General features: G+C 38.6%; 3 protein-coding genes across 4 annotated transcripts in view; 2 read left to right on the top strand and 1 right to left on the bottom strand.

The window, feature by feature from the left end:
* The window catches only part of LIN9 (lin-9 DREAM MuvB core complex component), an 89,350-nt gene extending 70,795 nt beyond the window's left edge, over positions 1–18,555 (top strand). The window contains exons 12-15 of one of the 2 annotated variants that reach the window (XM_069069103.1): positions 1,020–1,145; positions 2,326–2,505; positions 2,648–2,745; positions 17,988–18,555. In XM_069069103.1, coding sequence (XP_068925204.1) covers positions 1,020–1,145; positions 2,326–2,505; positions 2,648–2,745; positions 17,988–18,000 — 417 coding nt within the window. In that variant the 3' untranslated portion in view covers positions 18,001–18,555. Of the gene's footprint in view, positions 1–1,019; positions 1,146–2,325; positions 2,506–2,647; positions 2,746–3,254; positions 4,775–17,987 lie in introns of those variants that run through there. The other variant, XM_069069102.1, reaches the window with a different exon arrangement.
* MIXL1 (Mix paired-like homeobox) lies at positions 8,507–13,525 on the bottom strand. Its single transcript, XM_069069164.1, has 2 exons — positions 13,097–13,525; positions 8,507–8,812 (listed from the first exon to the last, which is right to left on the bottom strand). Exons 1-2 carry the CDS (start codon positions 13,523–13,525, stop codon positions 8,507–8,509), a joined length of 735 nt encoding a protein of 244 aa, XP_068925265.1.
* SDE2 (SDE2 telomere maintenance homolog) overlaps positions 14,981–27,170 on the top strand; it is a 318,043-nt gene continuing 305,853 nt past the window's right edge. The window contains exon 1 of the mRNA XM_069069105.1: positions 14,981–14,985. The gene's annotated coding sequence lies outside the window, so the exon portion shown is untranslated. The remainder of the gene's footprint in view (positions 14,986–27,170) is intronic.

The following is a 27,170-nucleotide window of genomic DNA, read 5'->3' as shown; positions in this document are numbered from 1 at the left end:
TAAAAGATAAGGGGTTTGCTGATGTCAAGATAAAAAATTCACCTGATCTACCAATGAAGAAAGAAAATTGGGTTATTTTGCAGAAATTAGATTAATTCTTAGTGAAGCTATGTTTGACTTCTCCCAATCACCACATTCTTTCTAATGTCCATGAACCATCTGTTTGATAATATGGTAGGCCTAATACCACAATTACTAGGATTTAGGATCTGTTGAATAACACAAAAATCACTGCTAGTGGACCAAACATAGCATTATGAATAAAGATGGGAACAGTAAACAAACTGATGTAGACTGATGGAAGAAAATATAATTGTGATGGGGATTATTGAAGAAGCATCTAAAGAGAGAGAAGCAATATTGGGAAAAACAAAGGAGAGCATGAGGGGTTCAAATGAAGGGAAGTAAAGGGTCAGGGGGAACTACATGTATGGGAAATCACCTTATTCAAGCCAATATAATGCCTACTCCTTTTTCTCCCCTGACTTCCCTTCCTTCCCCCTTTCAATGTAATGCCAATGGCAGGGACAACTTGGACATATACATAAAACAGTTCATCTCAGTGCTGTCAGAAATTCTTCTAACTATACTTTTAAATGGAAACCCAGCATTGGGGTAATACAACTGCTTCAGAAGATTTGTGTGGCAGGGGTGGGCAGGGGCCTGAAAGTCAGGCAGGGGATATACATAATAGGAAAACTGAATGTAAGGGGGAAAGAATGCTAGTCAACAAACATGGTGTTCAAATTTTTTTTTTCAGGTTTTAAATCCAAGGGAAAAAGCTTAAGTTCTTTATTAGGTTTGTTTTACTTCACACTTTATGTAAACCTGTGACTGATTACATACAAATGTGATATCCTTCATCGTTAATTTTTGAAAATGCTTTTTTTTTAGTCACCTTGGTTTTGTTAGGAAATCTAAATAGCAAAATACAAGCTGAATCTTTCTGTCCTTTTATATAAGATTGCATAATTCTTTTAGTAGGAGCTTTCTAAAAATAAAACTTTCTTTCTTCACAGAAATCCTATTCTATGCCTATCAGCATTGAATTTCAGAGGAGATATGCAACTATTGTTCTAGATCTTGAACAGCTGAACAAGGACCTAAACAAAGTTTTACATAAAGTTCAGCAGTACTGTTATGAGGTACTTTCCTCCTGTGCTTACTTGGGGTGTATGACCTCGAATTTCTTTTTTTTCCTCTCATTTATCTTATCTCTGCATTTTGAAATAATAATGTTAGTTGTAAGTTTTCTTAAGGGCAAGAACATGATTTATATTTTCTATCTAATTCCCCACAGTGTCTGTTCAAAATTGATAATATGTACACAAGTGGCACTTACTTATGACTGGCTTTGTTTTCTTGTACCTCTAATACATTTAAGTATGGGGTTACTCTGAAAATTGTCCATTATGTATATATGTGTATGTGTGTATATATATATATGATTGCCATATGAGAACAATTCAAAATTGAATTTTTTCAGTTGCCTTTCTCACTTTATGCTACTCAGTAATTGAGATAAATATACCTTGAACTTCTGGAAACTAGGTGTCGTAACTTTTGAAGGAAATCACTTTTGATTGACTTAAATGAACTTTTTCAGACACATTCCAACTTATTTAGATAGTCTTACCAGCTCACTCAGACTGTGAAGAGAATTATAATTCCCCAAATCTTATAGTAGGTACATTAAAGGTTCATTCCATTAGATATCATTATCCTTCATTTTCTTCCTGTGTGCTAACTTAATCTCAGTACCAAAGAATCCTTCCTATCCTGGCAAATAATTATTTCTCCTAGAAATTCTAGAATGGTTCTCGTTCAAAAGTGTCACATTTACTCCTTGCTCACATGTGGCCAGCAACATGTGACCTGAACCAGTTTAGAAATGTAATTGGAAAATATTTAACAAAATAAATAAAAAACCAGTACATTTTAAAACTGAATCAGTATGGACCCAAAGGGATTCTTAAGTATGGATTAGCGTACCCATTTCTATTTGAGTTTGATAACGTTACTCTTGAATATAAACAAGATGACATAATAGAACTTACATGTATTTGGAAGTTTTTACTCATGAATATGTAATTTTGTATTGAATTTGTGCATGGCCCAAAGACAGTTTGTGATGTATTTTTTAAAGCATTTTATTTCTTAGAAAACTATTGTGATCATAGATGAAAATAACATGGTCTCTAGATAGTTTCCCTTTTCCATTTCTGTCCATCAACTTAAAAAATATATGTAACTATAATTTAAGAAGAAAAAAAAGAAGTAGAAAATATTAAGGATTTGTAAATGAACTAATTTTTTTTCATTCAGCTTGCTCCAGATCAAGGACTCCAACCTGCAGACCAGCCAACAGATATGAGACGCAGGTGTGAAGAAGAAGCACAGGAAATTGTTAGGCATGCAAATGCATCTACAGGACAACCCTGTGTTGAAAATGAAAATCTTACTGAATTGATTTCTAGACTTACAGCAATATTATTACAGATCAAGGTAAATCACTGGGAAAAAATTTCATTTCATGCTAAGAATAATTTTAATTTTTGTTGCTAAATTATTATTAGTGGATATTTTAATAAGTTTCAGATTTTAGCAAATAAGCGATAGTTAAGTTTGAAATTTCCCTTTCTTTTAGTGTCTAGCAGAAGGAGGTGACCTAAATTCCTTTGAATTCAAATCACTTACTGATTCACTAAATGACATTAAGAGTTCAATAGATGCTTCCAATATCAGGTAATTAACTTTTACTTAAATCTTACTTTATATTTACTTTGATATTAAGCTATCATGACATTACTTAATTTGTTGAAAATTATATGGATGCATAAATCTAAATTTTTTTATACTGTAATATTCTCGAAATAAATGTAGAATAGCTTTTTGTTTGCAGAATCTGCTGACAGAATAGGAACTTAATACTGTTTTGTTTTGTTTTTTTACATAAAGCTATCCGTGAGTTACAGATAGCAAGTGTACCTTCCTACTTGATCTGTTTTTTAAAAATATATTGAACTATCACTTTATAAAGTTGATTAGCTTATAAAGTATACATAGAATTTGTATCCTTCTATTCAAATATTATTTCATTGTAATTATAGCTAATGTGTTAATGGGAGAGAATTTATTTTTCCTTCATGCCTTCTCTTGGTTAACTTCTAAGTAACTTTTCCCCTTTTTTTTTCCCAACATATTCCTTTGAATGCTGAAATATGGTTAGTTAACTGTGTTTTTTCTTTCATTAGTTGTTTTCAGAATAATGTTGAGATCCATGTTGCACATATTCAGAGTGGCCTGAGTCAGATGGGAAACTTACATGCCTTTGCAGCTAATAACACCAACAGAGACTGAAAAAAAAAGCTTAATTATTCCAAATGTACAAGACATAGTTTTGGAAAATCTTGCTCCATTATACAGGCTTTCAACACCAAATAACCTATCTGCTGGTAAACAAGAAGAAAGACTCTCCAAAAAAAGGCATTTTAAAAATACCATGCTGCTTCATAAACCAGCATTACTGACCAGCATTATATTTATTTTATTGTTTATTTTACAAATACAGGAGCTTTGCTTAAGTTACATATGTTTATTAGCAAGTATTGTTTTAAACTGAAAATGTCTGAATATATTTTAATATAACTTCAACAAAGACTCTATAAACCATTTAAAAATACAGACGAATGTAATCCAACTCATGCAGACAGTTCACAGTGAAAAAGGAGAAGAGAAAGGGTCTTGGTTCGAATCAGTGGCTAAATGGATGGAAGTTGCTTCATCTAGAAAACTACAACTTTAGTTGTTCTAGTTGGTTGCCATATCTCGGTCTTCAAAAGATGATAAAATGAGGTGTGTGAATTCCTAGTTTTAAGGATGCCACTGGAATATGGATGGAAAATGTGGACTATAAAAGTGGACGTGATGTATGCTTGAGAGTGTGGTGTAGTTCTATAGATCAGTTAATAGCTTTTGAAATATGTTAATTTATCATAATTTATGGAAGAAGCCTTTGTCTTTTTGTCTGTTGAAGGAAAATGAAGGAGCAGAAAAAAAAGCTGCAGAATGCTGAGTTCCAACAAGTGAATTTGGCATGTCTTTTCCCCTCAGTTCAGGGCAAAAGCTTTTGTTTTGGAATTTATAAGAATGACTGGTAACACACTATTTTCATATTTTTGTTTGTTTGCACAACTTTTAAATTTAGATAACTGGTTATAATCGTTATAGTATACAACTTATATAAAGACTTTTATAAAGAAAACAAAAATAACCAGTGCTATGAAACATAGAGGAAAAAAGTTTAAAAAAGGAAAAAACTTGCTTAGGTTATTCTGGAATGTTAATCTTGTAAAAAGTATGTATTTGGATTTTCTTTTTGTTTAATATAGAGTATTGTAAAGTTTCAGTGTAATAATTTTTTTCCAGATTTGGAATTTAGGAAATAGTTATAGAAGTGGTTTTGATTCTTTTAGATGTCTCATAAAATGAGACTTTTTGTATGTTAATGTATAAAGAAAATTTAAACAAGGTTATTTTCAATTTGAAAATTTTGTATAGTTAAAAAAAATGCTTCTGTATTCCTTGTTGGTATGGTGCCACTGCAAAACTTTAGGGCAGAGTATATATTTAGCTAAACTATTCAGTTAATTAAGAAATCCATAAATCTTTTATTCTCAATGACATTTGTAATTATAAATAAATTGACCTATGAAAGTTGGTATTTTTCTAAAAATTTTATTTAATAAACAGAATTATTCCCTGACATAGAAAAGGTTTGAAATCGTGCATTAACAGTAAATCAATATAGTCCAAGTCATTTGGAAGTAAGAATTTAATGCCATTTAATAGTGTTGGTTGTGGCTAGTTATTTTTCACATATTGGTGAGAGAGGTTATGTGTGTTATATTTTACAGCAGAAACAAATGAGGTATTGCCTTGGTACATAGCCACAGACTGGCCATGTACTCATGAAAGCCTTCCTAGAACTCTCTAAGCACAGTTGAGTATGTGGTTGAATTAGAAGAGGGCAATTCTTCCCTGTCTTCAAAATAATGAAGCTGTTTTTAACAAACATACCAAAGCATATCTATCCAGAAGAGTGTTGTCCCCTTCAGCATAGTTAAATTGAGAGGCTATTCATTAGATTTCAGTAATGCTCTCATTGTTCAACATGTTTTTTAGAACTCCCTTTTAGAATTATCTTTAAAGCTGATTAAACATACAGAGAAAATAAAACATCCAATATTTTAGGGCCATTTTTTAGTTTAACTCAAAAGAAAATTACCCAGTTTGATCATCTGTATTCACCTACTCCATATGGCTTTTTTTTTGTGTTTATAAAATCCAAATTCCCCTTCAAAGAAGGAAGAATTGCTACCATTGAAGATGTTTAAAAGAATATTCTGTAGGCCCAATAGATGATTCCAAAGGGAGTTTCAATAATGTTTTGAGCAATGATAGCCTTTGAAATGAGAGTATACTCATTGAAAAAAAAATGGTGAGAAATGTATTGATAATTCTGATTCAGCAGATACTTGGCCTCAATAAATATCCAGTTCTTAGTAAGTTGAAGATGACTACTTTTGGATGGATAAATTCTTGTATTGTTTTTATTTAGTCATCATGTTAATTTTATAGTTACACCCAGTAAGTTGGAGTTGCTGAAAAATGTGTCATTTCATAACATGGACTTGAAGTCAGTTTTAATGAAATGTTTCAGAACTCTGAATTTGCTGCTAAACTCAAAGCATTGTTGTCCTGGACAAACTGCCCTAGAGCGCTATCCAGTTTTTACTGCACTTGGTTACTGGATTTCAACAGCAAAATATTTTAATAAAACCTTCATTTGCATGAGAATAAGATACACTTGACTGTATATGCAAGGTGAAACATAACAAGGTAAAGTCTTGCATTCAGGTTTAAAAACATAAATTGCCCAGATATCACCAGAAAGCAGTTGATATAATAAAGACCAAAAGGTTTTGGTGAATTTTAAGCTAAATATGAATGAATGTTAACAGAAGCAGTTACACAGAAGAGGGAGATGATGACCAAATGTGATCTACTTTGGTCAGAGCACATCTAGACTAGCCTGTCCAGTCCTGTGCCCACTTTTGAGGAAAGACATTGATCAACTGAAAGGAATCCCAAAAGGGGATTTGTAACTTGAGTGCTTAAGAGGGGATTTGGACCTCAGTTTGAATGAACTAGGGATTCTTTAAATGAAAGAATTGGAGGCAAGGTGGGGAGTAAACATAATTGCTGTCTTCAGGTAAGAAAGCTTATCACATAGAAGACTAATTCTGCTTGGACCCAAATACCAGTACTAGAGCCAATGGGAAGAGGATACAACAATGGGAAGTTATTTCAGTTTTAAAGAAAAAATTATTATTACTAGTGCTATTCAAAAATGCAAGGCTGTCATATAAGATTTAGAGGTCTTCTAGCAGAGATAGAATAATAAATAATTTGTCAGGTATATTGTACAGGGAATTCATGCCTCAGTTGTGAGGCTTGAACTAAATAAGTTTTGGGGTCCCTTCTAACTCTAAAATTTGTAGGCTTTCTACCTAAACAGCAACAGTGGTATCAGAGTCTCATCATACTTTTCCTAGAACCAGTATAACAGATTTATCTGGTTCCTTCCTCTGACTTCTTATAATTTAAAACATGGGTTAAAGGCGAACTTTGAGAGTTAGATTTTAAAAGTTTACTTTGTTAAATTCCCAGTGTTTTAGAAACTCAAAAATAAAGTGATGTTTCTAGTTTATAAACAGTGCTATACTTATATCAATAGTTATTCACTCGAGAGGGACAAACCTAAAAAATAAATACCTTTTATGAGGGCTTTCTTGAAAGGAGAAATACCTTTGTTTTGTTTTGTTTTTAAACAAAGCTATTTCCCAAACTACTAATCTGTGTTAGTTAACACTAACTTGTGTCAGTGTTAATAGTGTTTCCCCTGTCCCCGATGCCAACAGCTGCATATATTGAAGTTTCTTTGGCAGAAATTCATTTTGCCCTTTTAAACTGTTTTTCTATGGCCACCATTTAATAGTCATCATCCTCATTTATTGAGCATCCATTGTGTGCAAAGCACTCTATTAAGTGCCGTGTGTCATAAAAAACATCACTGTTAAAATTATGTAACCCAGTGAAAGTTCTACAAAAGTACAATTCATATTCACAAGTGCTAAGGATATTGCCAGGGTGGCTGAAGCAAAATAGGATGTCAGAAAATTTGCCTTCTAAGGTCATTCTTGACCCACATTGTGAGAAAGTGGTTTTGTTTCTCCACCGAGAAGAATAGCACATCAACAATAGCTGTAGTTAAAGGGACTAGATTGTGGGTAGGGGACAGGAAGCATATTTGTACCATACAGGCTAAAAAGAGCCCACTAAAGGTTTTAATTTGGTAAAAGGTGATTAGGAACTACCATCTCTAAAAAGTAATGTCATAGCTGGATAAGGTATTCACTGTGGATTCTAGGTAAGATTTGGAAATTGGACTCCCTGTTTATTGTGCTTTAGGTGCTTCGAGGCTTTTACCTGTGTGCTATATCAAGAGTGGAATTTTTTGACCTTTAAAATGTGTACATATTTTTAAAAAATCATTAACAAGTGTCCCTCATTGTCATGGCCCTACATGCAGCACCCAGGATAGCCATCTACTTTGTCTTTTTTCTAGACTCAGCAGCCTGGAGTGACACAAATTAAGATCACAGTGTTTTCCACTGGCAAGGAAGTGGCTAGGGCACCAAGGGATTACAGCCTGTCTTAGGGCAGTGATTATGACTAGAGAGAGGAGGGAATAAATCCAGAAAACGGCAAGATTGGCAGATAGTCCAGGAGGAGTGGTATACAAAGATACAATAGACACCAAGGGACGGTAAGATTGCTAGGGATGGCAGTGGAGAAGCTAAAATCAATAATACTAGCTGATACTTATAATAGTATGTTAAGTTTACGTAGCACTTCACATGTGATCTTATTTGACCCTCACAACATCCCTGTGAGGTAGGTCTTCCTAGGTATTACCATGCTCATTGTGACTTGCATCATAGCCATGTGCTCACATAACTATTGATCAAAGGTGGGATGTGAAACCAGACTTTCATGATTTTTTAAATCCAGCACTCTTATCTACTTTGACTTCTCCTTGTTTCAACTGTAGTGAAGCAATGAACTCCAAAGATCCAACTGGAAATACTGTGTAAACAGATGAAAGGATAGATTTGGCAAGAAGAAGAAAATTGGTTTGTAAAGGTTGAGTAAATGAAGTTTTCAAGTATAGAAAGACATAAAGACATGACTAGGAGTTAGTAGTTGAGAAGAGTTCCCAGCAAAGAAGACACACGAGACTACAAATGAGACTGAGAACTAAGAAAGATGAACCCAGTGGCCTTAATGTGTACACTAGAAAGAACAGATGAAACTTTTGATAGGTCTCTTGATCCATGGTTATAGTCCATTGTACCTGTCCAAGATTTTCAGGTGATCTTGGTCAAGAGTTGCTGAAGGTAGATAAGATACGCTCCTCCCATAAGTCTAGCTTTGAACCAGTGTTTTCAGATATAGGGGAAAAGGTTCCAAAACTCTGTCCTTGGCTGTTGGGGCCAGAGAGCCCAACTCCACCCCTGCTTGGATCAGGCAGGCAGTTCACATCTACCTCAAGAGGCAGCAGGGGAATCAAATGCTCCCCTTCGGTTCCCAGACGAGGATGGTTGAGGAAAAGCTCTGGTCCTCCTGAAGGATTATAGGACTTTCCTCTCTGCCGACGGGATTTGGCACGTCTGTTCTGGAACCAGACCTAGGAGAACATGAGGAGAAATTTGCATTTGATTTAAGTTTCTACTACCACTGTGGGATGATCATAATAAATAATTAAATTCAATAGAAGTCCTATGATTTAATAGAGCCGGGTACCCATCAGCTGCTTTGGGATGTCGTTTAATTATCTTATGTTTCAGTTCCTCCAACTGCCAGATAAGAATAATACCTGCACTTCTATATCTTACAGAGATATTCTGAGCACTAAGTGAGATCATTTATGAAAAAAGTACTCTTGTAGAGGCAAAAGTGTGCCATGTTTTTCAGAAGATGCTTTAAAGATAACATAAAACTCTTTCCCAAAAGTTCTTTATTGAACTTTATAAAAATACAATAAACATACCATCAGTATAAAAAAATAAACACACCAATAAATCTGCCCTGGGCTCTCTTCTCCTTTGCCAGTTTTATCATCTCTCTCTTTTGGAGAGGTCAGTTCTTCCCATGGTTCAGTTATCACTGCTATGCAGATGACCCCCAAAACTATCATTCCATCCCTAAACTTGTGTCCAGAACTCCAATTGTAGCATTCCCAGCTTCCTGCTGGAAATTTCCACCTAACTATCCATCCAGTACCTTAAACTTGATGCATAAAAAAGCAACTCATCACCTTCCCCCAAACCTGTCTCTCCTCTTCCTCCTCTTGTTTCTTTTATTCCTCCCTCCTCTTCCTCCTCCTCTTCCATATCTTCCTTTTCATCCTCCTCTTCCAATTACTATTTGTATTGATACCAACTGTGGTCAATCACCTGGGTTCATAACAACCCTTCTTTGACTTCTCCTTCCTTACTCTCCATAACCATTTAAAGTGGTTATGCCTTAGCTTCTAGATCCTGCTTCCTGAAATATCTTCCCTACCTTTTCAGTCCACCCTTAGCATTCAGGACTTCATCTCATCTCTGGCCTCTCTAACTAGTTGTCTCGCCTCCAGCCTATTCCTGATTCAAACCATCTTTTACATTGTTGATGCCTCAGTAAATCTTCCTACTGCACCAATCCAGTCCTGTCACTTAAAAACCTCTGTTGATCCCCCAACTGCCAAATTAATTATACAATAATTACAAATAAATACAATAAATAAAATACCAAATTAAGTATAAATTCAGCTTGGCACTCAAAACCTTTCACAATTCTGCTTTATCTAACATCTATTCCGACCTTATATCATACAGTTCCCTCATGCTTGCCCCATACACATACCCCATACTCCAACCAAAATGTACCATTTCTTCTGTTCTTGTCCAGTCTTCTATGTGCATTAGTTTTCCTCCTTATTTTAAATGGATTCCCTTCACTCCTTTGTTTCACTAGGATGCTGTCTCCCAGTTAGGTGAGGTCCTTCTGACTCCTTTGAAAACACATTGTGTAGGGCGGCTAGGTGGCTCAGTGAGTAAAGCTGGCCCAGAGAAAAAAAACTAGCCGTGTAACCTTGGGCAAGTTACTTAACCCCAATTGCCCACCAAAAAGCAAAAAAAAAAATAAAAAAGGAAAACACATTGTGTGTCATATCCACCTTTTTCTCTCAACCAACTCACAATGTGTTCTTTATACTTAATAGACTTAATAAATATTCTTGTAATGGAAATATTGGGTTACTAAAGTCTGCCATGGCAAGAATTCGTTGGCATACATGTTGTTCCCCAAACTCCCACCCCTCCACAAAAAACAAGACTATCCACTAAAACTTTAAACACTTTAAGGGCAAGAACATTTTTGTCTTTGTAATCTTATTTCCTAGGACGGTTCATAGCACAAAGTAGGTACTAAAAAATATTTGTTAAATTGAATCAACGTCATCTTAAGCTCTTAGTTACTTCAGATGGGTAAACAGAAAAATTACACATAGTACAAATGTTTGTTCAATTGAATCAACTGAGAAAAAATATGATAGGCCAGGAATAACGGGCATTTTATAAATTAGCTCACATTTCTATAGTGCTGTAAGGTACTTGCCATACAATAACCCTGTAAGGGAGATAATACAAATAACATATTGCTTATTTTACAGATGAGGTAGCTAAGGCTCAGAGAGCATTGTGTATAATATGGGTATTAAATTTATACTCAATAGCATTTATATAGCACCTTAAAGTTTGCAAAGCACTGTCCATATGTTATCTAATTTGATTCTCAATTTCTGCTATGTATATTTTATATATTTATTAGCCTAATAAAGATGTGTATATGTATTTATTAAATTTTTATTTATGCTTTTAAAAAATGTACTTGTTTTCTCCCCCATTAGAATGTAAGTTCATTACAAATAGAGATTGTTTCATTCTCAGTACGTCTGGCACATAGTAAATGCTTAAAAAGATACTTCATTGATTGACATTAAGTGACTTGCCTCTGTGGTTGCCTACCCAGTCTCTTGACTCCAGGTGAATTTCAGTCATTTTTCCACCATACCCCACCGAGCACTTCCCTATTTGAGACAGTCCAAGAACTAACTTGAAGTAACCTATACCCCATTCTTACATTAGTATGTGCCCCCAATCTATTACTAAATTCTGCATATGGCCCAAGCCTGGAAATGTCTCCCAAAGCCCCGGAGTTTACACCAAATCATTACATTCTGAAGGAGAACCAGACACTGGACTCCCAGCAATGAAAGGCCTCTCCAGGGCATTTTCCCTACCTTCTCCCTTCTCAACTTTTAACAGATATGTCACTCTGAAGAAGCTCCACCCTACCTTTCCAGTCTGATTGCACATTGCTCCCCTTCATACATACTGGCTGTACACACACAAATTGACCTTTTATATTTCTCAGGGGGCATCAGAGATCGCTGGTAGCATTGGCCTTAGAGTAAGGATCGTTTTAATCCAACCTCACACAGTTACTGTGTAACCCTGGGCAAAGTCAAAGTAACTACTGACTGCCTCAGCTTCCTTAACTGTAAAATGGGGATCATAATAGCACCTACCTTGCAGGGTTGTAAGGATCAAATGAGAGAGTATTTGTGAAAACACCGGGTACATAATAAGTGCTATATAATGCCTGTTCCCTTTTCCCTTATTCTCCCTTCCAAATACTGGACTCGCCTGTCTCCCTTTCTCACCTGTCTCAACATCCCTGGTTTCCTTTACAACTCAGCTCAGATTTCACCTTACCCATTTTTTTACTCATTTTTTTATCTATTTTGTATAAACCTGCATGTGTACCACAGGTCTATAGACATTTCCTATTTACACCATATACTGCTTGAGGACTGAGACTGTTTTCTCTTGACTTATCCCCATAGTCTAGCACATGTGGGCCCTCTGTAAATGCTTATTTGATTGATCACAGGGGGCAACAGCTACTAGAAAATTCCAATCTTCCTTATCCTGGTCTCCTCTTTTCCCTATTTTAAAGTATCATAACTTAAGAATACTTCCAAGGACCATGCAAATTTCCTCAGCCTGGTCGTTCTAGAGTTATTAACAAAGATGCTGATCCCTCTAAGAGAAACCTTAGACTCCTGACATGACTAAAACCCTGATCCGCATCCCAAACTCTTAGTGGTAAACAGTGGCAAGCACTTAGAGGCCTGCTCATTGATAGAAGTGACTTAAATACAATTCAGTTCAATTCAACAAACATTAAGGTGTGAGAGGCATAGTGGCATAATGAATCTGACTACTCTCTGCCTCCACAATCATCTAATTATCAACAAGGATTTAAGAATAACATACTAACGCCGGACCCTGGGGACACAGATACCCCAAAATGGAGCACTTCCTACTCTTGGCCACTTAATAACACTGATGCTTACTACCTCAGTGACACAAGACAAGTCACTTTAGTGGGCTTCTGTTTCTTCATTGTGTAAAACGAGGTTGGCCTAGATAGCGTCAGAAGTCTTTTCCAGCGCTTTATCAATGATCCTAGGAAGTTACAGGTGGGCCCCTGATTTGCATTGGTGGCGGGAATTCCCGCGTGGTGAAGAAATCACCGGTCAGAACCAACTTCTTCCTTCCCCCACCCTTCAAAAAAAAAAAGGTACCAGTCACTATGCTAGGGGCAGGGCTTGGGTCCTGGTTTCAAGATGTTTACACTCTAAGGGAGGGAGAGGGAGAGGAATAGATATATCCAAAACTAATTGGGATACAGGAAAGAAACGTGCGAAGAGGAGTTTGAGGTAGGACAGATAACTTTCACTTGGTGGAGGCGGAGGACAGGCAAAGGTTTTTTGGAGGTGGGTGGTAGCACCCTCTTCAGTTCCCCAGTCACCCCATTCTCTCCAGCCTCCCCGCCCCATCCCTCCCTCGCTCATCCTCACCTGGATCCTAGACTCAGGAAGCCTGGTGAGGGCGGCCAGGCGTTCCCGCAAGGTGATGTCCGGGTACATGGTCCGTCGAAACACCAATTCCAGCAGCTGCAGCTGCTCGGGACTGAAGGACGTTCTCTTCCTGCGCTGTGACCCCGACCCAGACCCCGATGGGGCTGGCTGACCCTTGAGTTGCGGTGCTGGAGGCGCCAGGCTGACTGGAAGCAGTGAAGCTGGCCCGGATCCAGCACTCGGGTACCCCTCGTAGGCTGCCGGCGCAGAGGGTCGCAGGTCTGGGCCGGAGCCCGAGGGGGGCGGCTGGCAGGGGGCTCCCCCGGGGCTCGGGGGAGGGAGATAAGCACTCCCAGGAAAGCTGGACAGGTAAGCGGGATACTGGGGGCTCTCCCCAAATTGGAGCTGGTTGGGCGCCGCTGTTGCCATCGTGGTGCAGACGTGGAGGTCATCCTGCTAGTTACTCGGGCACCCCTCCACTATTATACAGTTCCCAGGGCCCAGGGCGGGGCGGGAAGGTACAGGAGAGGGAAGATCAAAGGGCAGAATGGGAAAGCCGGGGCCCCCAGACCCCCGGCCCCGCTAGACACCGATGGGTGATAATCGCTTCCGTAGGCGGGGCTTGGTCTGCAAGTCCAGGGAAGGATATAGGGGGAGGCGTGAACTTGGGTCCCCCAGCCTCCTACTGCGGACAGTTCCTTCCTTCACCTCCCCCAGTCCCTGCCTGGCCAATCCACATCCCTAACTCTAAAGCTTATTCTGGGACCCAGAGTAGCCCATGGAGTTCAGCGGACACAAAGAATGCCTGAAGTCTGTGAATTCCTCTCCCCGTGGGTTCTCATGGCCCACTCAAGAAAAAAGAGCCTAGGAGAGAGAAGACTTGCCAAGTTTTTTTCTCAGGACACTGCGTGACCTATCCTCTCTCCAACCAGTCACCATCGTAGGTACCCTGCTAGGTGCTAGACCAAACACTAGGTTGGTCCGACAGTCTAGCAGCGCTCCTCTTCTCTAGGAAGCTGACATCCTGAAACGGGACAGCCACAGACCAGAGGGTCCAGCTTGGGAAAGCATGTCTGTGGGCAAAAGACACCCTCGCTGGGCGCTCCCCCTGGAGTTAGTGTCCTCCTGAGGATGGACTCTCACATTTTAGCAATACGGATGACTTCTGTAGCACTTTCTCCCGACAAGACAATAAAGCCAGATTTTAATGGAAGCAATACCCAGGACATCTGTGGCGCTGAAGCAACCTGCAGTTCATCTGTGAGAAAACTGAGATTCTCAGAGGCCAGATGACCTGCTGTGGTTCAAGTCAACAGTAAAAGAAGAAATACAAACTCTCATAGTCCCAGGTCCTTGCACCTTAAATCATGCTACATTTCTTAAGCTGGGATTCTTAACCTTTCTTATGTTTTGGATCCCTTTGGCAAGTCTGGTGAAAGCTATGGACCTGTTCTCAGAATAACATTTTTAATGCATACAAAGAAAACCAGTCTATTGAAATAGTTATCAATTCCCCCTCCAAAAATTTTTTTTGAGGTCACAGACTCCAGGTTAAGAACCCTTGCTCTACAGGCCACAGGAAGAATCTTCTTATTTAAAGGAATGACCCTTAATACAATCCCTTCTCGACATTTTTCATTTTCCTTTTAATTGTATAGTGTACAGAAATTCTGGGGACAGTTGTAGGGTATAGTTCTGAGCCTCAATCAATTGTGTAGAATAGGCACCCTAAGATTTGGGGGCCACTGAAAGCATTACCATACCATAATAACTATATTTTTAGAATTTGCCTGAGAACTGATCAGAAGGGGACAGAAGCAAGCAAGGCAGACTTTGTAACTGCCATGTTAAATGAAATAAACAAGAAAAAACACAAGCAGTACATGGGGGAGATTAATAGTTTCGTATATAGTCCTTTTTCTGTTCTCTGTATAAGGAAATGTCCAAGTTTGTTAATGTCTGTCATGCTTATAATAATGTATTGTGTCAAGGAGATGTGGATTCAAGTTCTGCCTCTACCACATAGACTGTGTGACCCTGGGTAATAAGTATTTAACTTCTCACTGTTCTAGGCAACTCTCTCAAAGTAAAAAAGTCCCAGCCTTCCTGGGTAGAAGGAGTTTCCTCAAACTATACCATTCTGATCAAAGGGGGGGGGGGGCGCCAGTCAATCAACCTCAGTTTCTTCATTTATAAAATGGAGATGACCATAATATCATCTGGTTCAGAGCTATTGAGAGGAAAACACTACAGAAGTGGCAGAAACTATTCTCACCTTCACAAGGTGCAATTACAGTGGGCCAGAACTGATTTTCCACCTTTGAGAACTCTGTCTAGTGACCAGGTTATCATGGGCATTTTCCCAGCCTTCATTAGGGAGGTCATTTCACCCAGTGTACAAGCTTCATGCCTTTAGTGCCTCAGTTTTCCTGTTTGAAAAAAGACCATAATAAGGATGATTTGCATTTCTAGAGTATTTTGGTTATAAAGTACTTTCCCCACAACCATGCTTTGAGGTAGACTGAAAGTATTATTGTCCCCCCATTGTAGATGGGGAGAGAGGAGCAGTAGAAATCAATCAGCAAACATTTAAGTGCCTACTATGTGCCAAGCACTGTACTAAGCTTTGGGAATACAAAAAGAGGCAAAAGACAGTCCCAGCCCTTACAATCTAACAGGGGAGATAGCATGCAAATGTATAAAAAGCAAGCTACGTACAGGAAAAATCAGAAATAATTAACAGAGGGAAGGAAATGGAATTAAGAGGGGTTAGTACAGTTAAAAACCAGAAATAATGAGGTTCATATGCTCCTCTGACACCAGCTGTGTGATCATACTCAAGTCACTTAACCTGAGGAACACTCAGTTTTCTCATCTGTGAAATGGAAGCAACTTGTAGAACCTGCCTCACAGAATTGTTGTGAGGCTAAAATGAGAAAACGCACAGAAAGCCCCACATGACCTTTAAAGTGCTTTTTTTAAAGACCTTTAAAAAGAACCGATATTATTCTCAGTTTCTCTAAAATGAAAAAAAAATGTTGAACCATGTGTTTGTTACTCTGGGTGAGAGAAAGGTGCCTGGTCATTTAGAGACTGCCTTTGCCAGTGTGGGTAATTCTCAAGGTCATGAAGCATCCCGGAGACCACGGAGTAGTAAAAACTCTTCCATGCAAGTAAATTTGCTTTTGATCCCATTGAAAACTATTCTGCTGGCTTATAGTGCCTAGAACATAGTAAGCCTTTAATAAATGCTTGGTTCCTTACTTGAGACTCCCGGACCCATTTATTTTGTATAAAGGCACTAGTAAAATAGTAAGCAATTTTTCACAAATCCAAGTGTTAGAGATTATTAAAGTTAGCACATGTTAACTCTATAGTACCTCTTTTACCCATCTGTCAAATAGAGATTCTTACTGACTGCCCCTTTCCTTCCTCCTCCAAATAATGCCTGTAATGATTTTTCTTATAAAAAAATTTGGTGCCAATTTAATATAACATTTAAAAAAATGAACCCTAACAGTTGTTTTCATCCCTGCAGAGGCAATCTAAGAATAGAGAGGTAAATTCAGAAGAGTAAACAGGCATCCTAGCAAGACCTTGCAACAAAACCTCCCCAGGAAGTTAGGAGTCAGATTTTCATTGTTTTGCAGATCATCTATTATTCCATGATGTTTGCTGAACTAGGCACTGTTTTAGGCACAGTTGAAAGTTTAAGGGGAAATAGAAGACAGGCCTTGGAGAATGTTCCCATTTAATAGGTCTGCACAAATACAGTATGTAAGACTTAAGTCAGTGACGGCTACCTTATCAGACATGTAACTAAGATGAGTTATTCGGAGATAATCGGCTAGCACTCTGTGCCAGGCAATGTGCTAAGGGTGGGGGTTATAAAGCAAACCTCTTCCTACACCCTTCCCGCTCCCTCCCCCCCAAAAGGTCCTAAGTGCTGTGGGGTTAGAGTGACCTAGGTCACTGTAGTTTTAACCCGTTTATAATTTCTATTCAAAGTTCTTGTTACCATTTCAGTCAAATAATAACACCAAGCCCAGAGTTTCCTTTTAAAGTGCTAAATAGTCTCTTCCCCAGGTCTGGCTTTGTTTTTCAAGGCTGGCTCTCCTCCCCATCCTAAGACCCAATCTTGTAACTTTAGGTGTTTATTGAAGAGAAAGCCAGGGAAGAACGACAGAGGGAAGTCAATAGTCCGGCTTCCAGTTTCTCAGCTGCCCAGGTGTTTGCCTCTTTGATCCTTCCGTACTTGTGAGTAAAGCCAAGGCCTTACCCACCAGGTTGCCAAGCCACCCTTTCTGGGGGAGTGAAAGACAAACTCTAAAAAAAAGGACGCCCTCTCCTCCCCCAAAAAACAAACAAATACAAAGCAAATTTTAAAATGCTTTGAAAGTTTTACTGTGTGTTTATCAAGGGCAAAACAAGTACAGAAAGTAAAAAAAATGACGTTTGAACACAGTACATTTCATTTTTTTGCATGCTTTTCTCCTGTGAATCTATACATTAAGCCACCTAACTCCACAATGATGTTGGTGGGACATTATTAACCTTATGAAGATTGAAGGGAATATAATGGTTTAGTAGAAAGAGCTCTGTATTTGGAATAAAATGACCTGGGTTTAAATATTAGGTGTTACAAAGGGTAGAGTGCTGGGCTTGGAGTCAGGAAGACCTGAGTTCCAATGCAGCCTCAGATACTTCCAAGCTGGTCGACCCTGGGCAGATCACTTTACCTCTGTTTGCCTCAGTTTCTTCAACAGTAAAATGGGGATCATAATAGCACCTACCACCCAGGGTTGCTATAAGGATCAGTCAAATGAAATAATATTTGTAAAGTGTTTAGCACAATGCCTGGCTCTTAAATCTTTGTTTTCCTTCCTTCCAGTTCCAGTCATTAACTACCTGTGTGACTTTGGGGAAGTGTCTTACCCTCTCTGGACCAGTTTCCTCATGTATAACAGGAAGAGGTTGGCCTCTTGGCTGCAGTTTTATGATCCCAAAAAGTTTAAGGACATGAAGGCACTGTCCATACCCTCCAAGTAAAGTGAGGAAAAAAGAACTCTGATCAATGCAGTCACTGATGGAGGAGAATTCAGAGAATTGATGATGAAGTATCCTGCCTCTAGAAGGGTGACAGACTCTAGTTGTGCAGAATGAGGCAAAATGATCCCATAAGGCCATTTTGCTCATTTGTTTTTGCTTAACTGTACTTCTTTGTTAAAAGAAAAGATCCTATAGACTGGACTCTTCTCAGCAATGCAGTGATATAAGTCAATCCCAAAAGACTCATGATGGAGAGAAATATGTGCATCCAGAGAAAGAACTAAGTTTATATCTAGGTGGAAGCAAAATACCTGATCTTTTTCCTTCTCTTATTTGGTTGTATGTCCTCTTTACCATTTTTCATTCCAGCTGGTACAATCCGTCCTTATAACCTGACTAATGTATAATGTGAAAGTATTTACAGATCCTATATTTGACTATATGCCGCCATGGGGGGGGGAGGGGAGGGAGGGGGACAAAATGTGAAACTCAAGGAATTGTGGAATTGAATCCTGTAAACTAAAAGGAAACAAACAAATTAATAAAAAAAAAAGAAAATAAAAAAAAGAAAAGATCCTGTTGGATGTTATGGGAAGTCATTAGTAACTGACAACAATGTTAAAAAAAAAAAAAAAGGACCAATTTCAGTTTTTAAATAAAGACCTGGTCCAGCTCTGGAAAGGAATTTGGAATTATGCCCTCAAATTGACAAAAATGTATTCTTTTTAACCCTTAGGGCACTGTTTATATCCACATCACTGAGATACTATTGCTAGTGAAGGTCAAAGATAGAAAGGTTTCACATGCACCAAAATATTCATAGTAGTGCTTTTTATGGTAGCAAAGATCTGGAAAAAAAGTAAATGTCCATCATTCCCCATGGAAGTCATGGGCATAAGAAACTCACCATAAGAAAGTATGTAGGGGGAGGCTAGGTGGTGCAGTGAATAGGCCACTGGCCCTGGAGTCAGGAGGACCTGAGTTCAAATCCGGCCTCAGACACTTAACACATTTACTAGCTGTGTGACTTTGGGCAAGTCACTTAACCCCAGATGCCCTGTCTTCCCCCTCCAAAAAAACAAAAAACAAACAAATTACCATAATAATCTAGTATATGATAAACCCAAAGATCCAAGCTTTTTGAACAAAAAAGGATTACTTGACAAAAACTTTCTTGTACAAAATGACTGAAATGGAAATGTTTTACATGATTGCACATGTATAACCTATATCTGATTGTTTACCATCTCAGGGAGGGGGGAGATGAGGGAGGGATAAAATTTGGAATTCAAACTTAAAAAAGTTTTAAAAATGTTTAATATGAAATTGGGGCAAAAATAAAATATATAATAATAATAATAAAGAGGGGTTGAAGGAGGCTTCCTGTAGAAGGTGGAATTTTAAAGAAAGCCAGGGAGGTCAGGAGTCAGAGTGGAGGCAGGATCACATTTCAGGCATGGGTGATAGCTAGGGAGATTGCCTGGAATTTAGAGATGGGACTGTCTTGTTTATAGAAGAGCCAGGAGGCCAGTGCCCCTGAATCAAAGCATACATGTTGGGGAGTAAGGTGTAAGAAGACTAGGAAAGAAGAATGGAGCTAGGTTATGAAGAGCATTGAATGCCAAACAGAGCGTTTTGTATTTGTTTCTGGAGACAATAGGAAGACCCTGGAGTTTACTGTGTAGGGGGCAAAGGGTGACATGATTGTACTTAAGGAAAATCCCTTTAGTGACTGAATGGAGGATGAAACTTCCAAAGTTTCTTTTAATTCTTCAACTACATATTTTCTTTTTTTTTCTTTTTGGAGAGGGGAAGGCAGGGCAATTGGGATTAAGTGACTTGCCCAAGGTCACACAGCTAGTTTTGTATTGTGTCTGAGGTCAGATTTGAACTCAGGTCCTCCTGACTCCAGGGCCAGTATTCTATTCACTGCGCCACCTAGCAGCCCCTAACCACTTGATTTCTTAGCCAGTTTCAGAGTGTTTTGATAATTATCACTTTATAATACAGTTTGAAATCTGGTACGGCTAGACTACCTTCTTTCACATATTTTTTCCCTTGATTCCTTTGACATCCTTGATCTTTTGTTCTTCCAGGTGAATTTTGTTATATTTTCTCTAGCTTTTTAAAATAATTTTTTACAGTTTGATTGGTATGACACTGAATAAATAGATTAATTTATATAGAATTGTTACTTTTATTATATTGGTTTGTTCTACCCATGAGCAATTAATATTTTTCTAATTGTTTGGATCTGACTTTATTTGTGTGAAAAGTGTTTTGTAGCTGTCTTTATATATTTTCTGGGCTTGTCTTGGCAGGTAGACTCTAAAGTATTTTATATTATCTATAGCTATTTTAAATGGAATTTCTCTTTCTATCCCTTGCTGCTGAACATTGTTGGTAATACATAGAAATGCTGATTAATGCCTTCCCTCTGTTAATGATTTCCTATATATCCTGTACGTAGCTTGCATATATACATACATATACATATATATGTATGTATATGCTGTCTTTTTCATTTGATTACAAGCTCCCTGAAGGCAAGCACTATCTTTTGTCTCTTTTTGCATCCCTAGCACTTAGCACAGTGCCTAGAATATACTAAGTACTTAGTAAATGTTTATTTATTGATTGAAATCTTATTTGAACTGATGTTGAATGAAGTAAGCAGAACCAGGAAAAAACTATACATAGTGCCTGGAACAACGTAAATAGAAACAACAATACAATACAAAAATTGAGTACTGTATAATTATAGGGACCACAAATCTTGGCCCTGGAGAAAGGATTGAGAAAATGCACCTCTTGAACATGATGGAATTGTCCATTTGGGGTCTCAGGAGCTGCCAGAGATCAAGTTTGTTCCAATGGGATGTTTCCTCCAGAGTTAATCTTGCCAGAATAGCCTGATGGAGTAAGGATTATCTGTAAGATAGTGGAGTCCTCCTTCTAAAAAGAATCAGTCAAGTTTATTTCTTTATTAACAATATGCAAGGGAATAAAATATAGCCTGGTAGACTCTCTACTTATACAACCCTATAGTTATATTCCTTGGTCACAGAAGCCTCTCTTCCAGTGAGAAGATGTTTCCCCAAAAACTCATAGTACACAGTTTATCGACTTCTTTAACACCACCTACTCCTGGATAGAGAAGATTGATTCAAAGTGCAGATTGAGACCTATTTTTTTGATATGGCCAACGTGACTATTAATTTTGCTCTACTATACACATTATAACAAGTGGTTTTGTTTTTCTTGCTTTTGAAGTGGGTAGGTGAGTGAAGAATGTGGGGGAGAGAGAAGGGTGCTTTCTTTAATTAAAAAAAAAAGAAAATAATTTTCAAAAAGTGTTTCTTTTCTTTGCAGAGATGGGTGTCTGTGAGTGTGGAGTATTGTCTATATGGTCAGACTTGGCTGATGTGTTGGTTGGTTTTCCTAAACTTTTTTGTTTTCTTTTTAATGCTTTGTTGCTAGAGATTGTTTGCTTGGTAGGGAATCATTTCCCACTCACCTGTTCTCTTGGATTTCATCATTTTCTCCAGAAACTCGTCTTCCTGTTAGATCACATCAATTTTGAGACTCACATTCAGGCTGATGACTGTGTCTATAGTATGCCTAATTGAGACTTGCATCGACTAAGTAAGTATTCCCTTTCTCCAGGGTCCCTCTCTCCTCTCTGATTGAAGAAGGCAAAGGACGAACCTGGCAGAGCTCTTCCCAGGTTGTCCATTTAAGAAATGGGTCTTTGGTAGTCCCTTCATCCTTCCCCAGTTTTCAAGCCTTACTCGGTTCCTAGGATGTCTCTCAGGTTGGGTTGAACTCCTTGAAGACAAGGACTGTCTTTTGCTTCTCCTTGTATCTCTAGAGCTTAGTCAATGCCTGGAACAAAGTAGGTGCTTAATAAATGTTTTCTGACTGTCTGTCTAGGGAAGAGAGGAGAGGGTTTTCTGAAATGGAGGTGCCAAGAAAACAAAAAATAGCAAAAAAAATAATTTTTTTAATAAGTAAAGAACTGAGACCATTAACTAGAATAATTGGTACCACTTTTATCTGAAATATTCAGAAAAGGGTGGTTTTTTTAATTGGTTGGTGGAGCTTGAATTAGCCAATTAGTTTCTTTAATATGGTTGTTGTTTATATAGAAGCACAGCTTTCTGTGCAGGGAGGATTGAAGCCAGTGCACAAACACAATTCAACAAACATTTATTAAGCACTTACTGTATGCTAGACAGTGTGCTAAACTCTGTGAATACTATTAAAAGCAGCAACAATAGACATTCATTCTCTGCTCTGAAAGAGCCCACGTTCTAATGGGGAAAGACAGCACATAAAAGGGATGGTTGTTTGTTCTAGTGAGAAGGCAAACAACATTGTAAAGTTTACAGGTGGGAAGAAAGCCATGAGCACATGGCCTTCTATTACTTCTGTGTCTAAGGCATCTGTTGGGAGTGGGAGGGGGTGGGAGTAGGAGGAATGACTGAGAAGATCCTTTGGAGCTGAGTGTGGATTGAGATGGGGATAAAGGAAGAGGAGGTTGGCCTGGGCCTCCTGGTTAAAAATGCAGGCTCTGGGAGGAACCTGCCCCAATCACAGGGCAGAGGGCCAACCATGTCATCATTCCTTACATCCTCAGCCCTTCTCCAATATGAAAAGTAATCTAGGGATGGAATAAACTCACCCTCTTCAGTCTTATTGTTTTCAACAGGTAGACAACCTGGCCTAGTGGGAAGACTGCTTGAACTAGAGTCAGGAAGAGAGCTGGGTTCAGGTGTTACTTCTGACACTAGCTGTGGGAGCATAGGGAAGTAACTACCTAAGTTTATTCATCTGCAAAATAATGATAATGCTTCTTTATGACAGTCTCTCGGGGATATAATAAGGATCAAATGAGATGGTGTATATGAAATGCTTTGTAAACCTTTGAGCCATTCACATCAGCTAATGTGATTGTTAATTAGTATTCATTGACACAGTGGGCACTCATGCTGATTCAGCTAGAATTGGGTTTCTTTATTGTTATACCGCCAGATAAATATTCCTGCCTTGGGTGGGGGATGAAAATATTGGGTAGGATTACTCTATTTCTTTCTCTGGTCTTCTATACTTGTCTCCTTCAATGGTTCTTGATAAGGAGGATGGATGCTGTACAGATTGACTCTATCCATGACTTCTCATCCTGTGGAACTGTGGTCCACATCCATGGGCTCAAATTTAGAGTGGTTGCTACAAAGCATTCCCCCTCCCCAAGTCCCCAATTCACTTCCAAATGTGGCTAAGCCTATGGACAAAACTGCTCCCAAAACGGCATCTTCCTGTTCCACTGTTAGACTGAGTCAAACAGACCACTCAGGGCTTTGCTCCTTACCAGGCTTGACCCGTGCAGACTTTGGCATCATGTACCACAGTTCCTGGAACCTGCTGCTCTCCTTTTGAAGCCACAAGCTTAGGCTCCTAGCCTAGTCCATTCTGCCTCTAATAACTCACTCACCTAAAGTAAAGAACAGATGCCTTAGACACAGAAGTAATAGAAGGGCCATGTGCTCATGGCTTTCTTCCCACCTGTAAACTTTACAGGGTTTTTGCCTTCTCACTAGAGCAAACAACCATCCAGGAAAAAGAGATCTGCTTTGACCTGTTAGTACCACCCCATTCCAGCTCAGCAGTCCCTCAAAAGATCATTTTTTTTTTCACCATGTAGTTAGACAAGAAATGCCGGTCTTCCAAAGTCCTTACTTTGCACTAGGTTGAGGAGGCTGTGCATGCTTATAAGGGCTAGCCTTATTTCCATTACACTAGAATAGGGACCAGGATCTGTAGGCTCACTGGTATAGTGAACTCTCCGATGAGACCCTCTGACCAATGCAGGTCTGCATCTTCCCTCCAAATTATCTTCTGTGAGCAGTCAAACTCAAATAGAAAGGGCAACCCATTAAGCCTTACCAGGTAGGCCCGAATCAGATTAAAAAGTAATTGGGAAACTTTTTTTTTTTAAACATTTAAAAAAATGTATTTACTTTTATGTCTTTTTTTTTTGGAGGGGGGAAGGAGGACAATTTGGGTTAAGTGACTTGCCCAAGGTCTGAGGCCAGATTTGAACTCAGGTCCTCCTGACTTCAGGGCCAGTGCTCTATTCACTGTACCACCTAGCTGCCCCTAATTTTATTTGCTTTTAGCTTACAACATTCAGTTCCACAAGTTTTTAAGTTCCAAATTTCCTCCCCCTCTTTAACTTCCCCCTCCTCACCATGGCGGCATGCAGTCTGATATAGGTTCTACAAATACCTTCACATTAAACACTAGTCACGTTGTAAAGAAGAATTATAACCAATGGAATGGAAAATGAGGAAGGGGAAACAAAACAAAACAAAGCCAAAAAGAGAGAGCAAGTAGTCTGCTTCAATCTGCCTTCAGACTCTGTAATTCTTTCTCTGGATGTGGATAGCCCCCTCTATCATGAAGTTGGAGTTGTCTTCTAACCTTGCATTGCTGAGAAGAGCCCAGTCGAAGTTAGTCATCACACATACAATGTGTCTGTAATTGTGTACAATGTTCTCCTGGTTCGTTCTGCTCCAATTGGGAAACTTTAACAAAATAAATAAAAATACAATATAGATAATGTTAGTGTGTGTTTTTCTAGGTCAATATGCAGCCTGTGGGGAACTGTTTATATCTGAGTTTGACACCACTCACTTAGAAACCCCAGGCCTATGTTTGACACCTCTGTCTTAGAGTTGCTTAAAGTACTGAAAGCTTAAGTGATTTGCCTAGGTACAGACAGTCAATATAAGTCAAAGAAAGAGTTTTAACCCAGATCTTCTGGATCTTGAGGCCAGCTTTCTATCTGTCCTATGCTACCCTTCATGCATAGGATAAAATCATTTAAAAAAAATTCTTTAATCAGATACAGCAACAGAAATAACTTTAATCAGTCCTCTGACTACTGATATGAAATGAGGCATAAAACAAGTCCCACCACATGTTTAGTATTACCATGTTAAATTTCATACATATTTTTAAAAGGAAGCAACTTTTACCTAATAGAGGTTCGTGGTTTCATATACAGTCTTCTTTTTCTCTTCTTAGTAAATAGAAATGTCATGTCTGTTAAGTGCACAACTTTAAAAAGAGAAAATTTGGAAAGAAAAAAAAAGATGGACCTTTGTTTCCAAAAGAAACTTGGGTCATTAAAAAAGCTCTGCACAATTTCCCAAAGGTAATTGAGCCCCAAGGGCAGCCAGATAGGACTGAGCATGGAATCAGGAAGACTCGAGTTCAAAGATAACTTGAGATATGCACTAACTGTGTGACCCTGGGCAAGTCACTTAACTTGTGTCTGCCTCAGTTTCCTCAACTGTAAAATGGGGATAATAGCAGCACCTACCTTGAAGGGTATTTGTGAAGATGAATTGAGACAATTTTTTTTGTCGTTCTGTTGTGTCCAACTCTTCATGGGATTTTCTTGGCAAAGATAGTGGAGTGGTTTGCCATTTCCTTCTCCAGTGGAAACAGGAGGTAAACAAGTTAAGTGACTTGCTCAGGGATGAACAGTTATTGAGTTTCTGAGGACGGCTTTGAACTCTTAGTGACTCCAGGCCCAGCCCTCTAGCCACTGAACTCTATCCAGCTTACTCCCCCAGGCAAATAATAGATGGTATATAAATGTTTATTCCCTCCCTCCCCATCTCTACTTATTTTTTGATCTAGGATTCAAGATCATTATCTATCCTCTATATTAGGTAGACAAGATGTATTTTTTTTTAATTTGATGAATTGCTTACAAGTGCTTAAATATAAAACAAGTATAGTTCATACATAATCTGGGCTCACTCTCCCAACTCACAAAAGGTGGGATCTCTATAGAATGGCTGACTGTTGCTAGTTTCAGGGTTCTAAATGTAACTGAGGGCTTGGGGGCCACTTGATACTAGTGTTCATAGGCCCCCATGTGGTATGTCCCCCTAATATCATTTAAACAGTTTAACATCTCTCCAATATCAATTAAACAATTAACATCAATTAGCTTTTACAAAAGGGATATTTAAACATCAATTAACTTTTACAGAAGGATATTTACTGAGAAGTTACAGCAAAGACTAAAGTACAGCTGCATATACCAAACTGAGAGGCTCTCCCCATTCTACCACCCTCTCCTTTCCTGGGGAAGTGGACTCAAACTTAAAGGGGTTGCTAATCAATTAATTATCATTTGTTAATTGCTGACTACGGGACAGGCATTGTGCTAAGTGGTTAGAATATGAAGAAAGGCAAAAACTGTCCTTGACCAGAAGGATCTCGAAGTCTGATGGGGGAAACAATGTGCAAACGACTATGTACAAACAAGAAATATACTGGGGAATTAGGGGTGATCTCAGGGGGAAGGCCCTAAGGTGAAGGAGCACTGAGAAAGGCTTCTTGTAGAAGATGGACTTTAGGTAAGTCTTGAAGCAAGCCAGATAAGCTAGGGAGACAGAGTTCAGATGTAGAGGAAAGCCCATGTTTAATTGCTACAAAATCCCCAATCCCCATCCATCCCCTGCTTGCATGATCTAAGAGGGGCAGAGTGTACTTGTTGGCCCCTAGGAGTTCTTTTCTCCCTTCAAAGAATCCCCATCAGGTTGACTTCTGAGTATGGTGTGCCTAAAGAATGAATTGCTCGTTTGGAACTATGCCCAGAAGGCTATAAAACTTCATACCCTTTGATCCAGCAATACAACTACTAGGACTGTATCCCAAAAAGATCATAAAAAAGGGAAAAGGACCCAAATGTAAAAAATATTCATAGCAGCTCTTTTTGTGGTGGCCAAGAACTGGAAATTGAGGGGATGCTCATCAACTGAGAAATGGCTGAACAGGTTGTGGTATATGAATGTAATGGAATACTATTGTGCTATAAGAAATGATGAGCAGGAAGACTTCGGAAAAGCCTGGAAAGACTTTTATGAACTGATGCTGAGTGAAGTGAGTAGGAGCAGAACATTGTGCACAGTAGCAGCAATGTGGTGAGATGACCAACTTTGAT

This window comes from Petaurus breviceps, unplaced genomic scaffold (assembly GCF_028583685.1).
Source record: "Petaurus breviceps papuanus isolate PSGF00001 unplaced genomic scaffold, PetGlider_PUasm1.0 90778, whole genome shotgun sequence".
In the NCBI taxonomy this organism is placed as follows: domain Eukaryota; kingdom Metazoa; phylum Chordata; class Mammalia; order Diprotodontia; family Petauridae; genus Petaurus; species Petaurus breviceps.
Note: the sequence above shows the minus strand (reverse complement) of the source record. Positions and strands in the feature narration are given on the sequence as shown.

What these genes read in the sequence shown, in the direction of transcription:
- MIXL1 (XM_069069164.1), bottom strand. Translation starts at nt 13,525, where the DNA reads ATGGCAACAGCGGCGCCCAACCAGCTCCAATTTGGGGAGAGCCCCCAG. An exon ending in TTCCTGAGTCTAGGATCCAG is followed by an intron (nt 8,813 to 13,096) that starts GTGAGGATGAGC and finishes ATGTTCTCCTAG; the next exon opens with GTCTGGTTCCAGAACAGACG.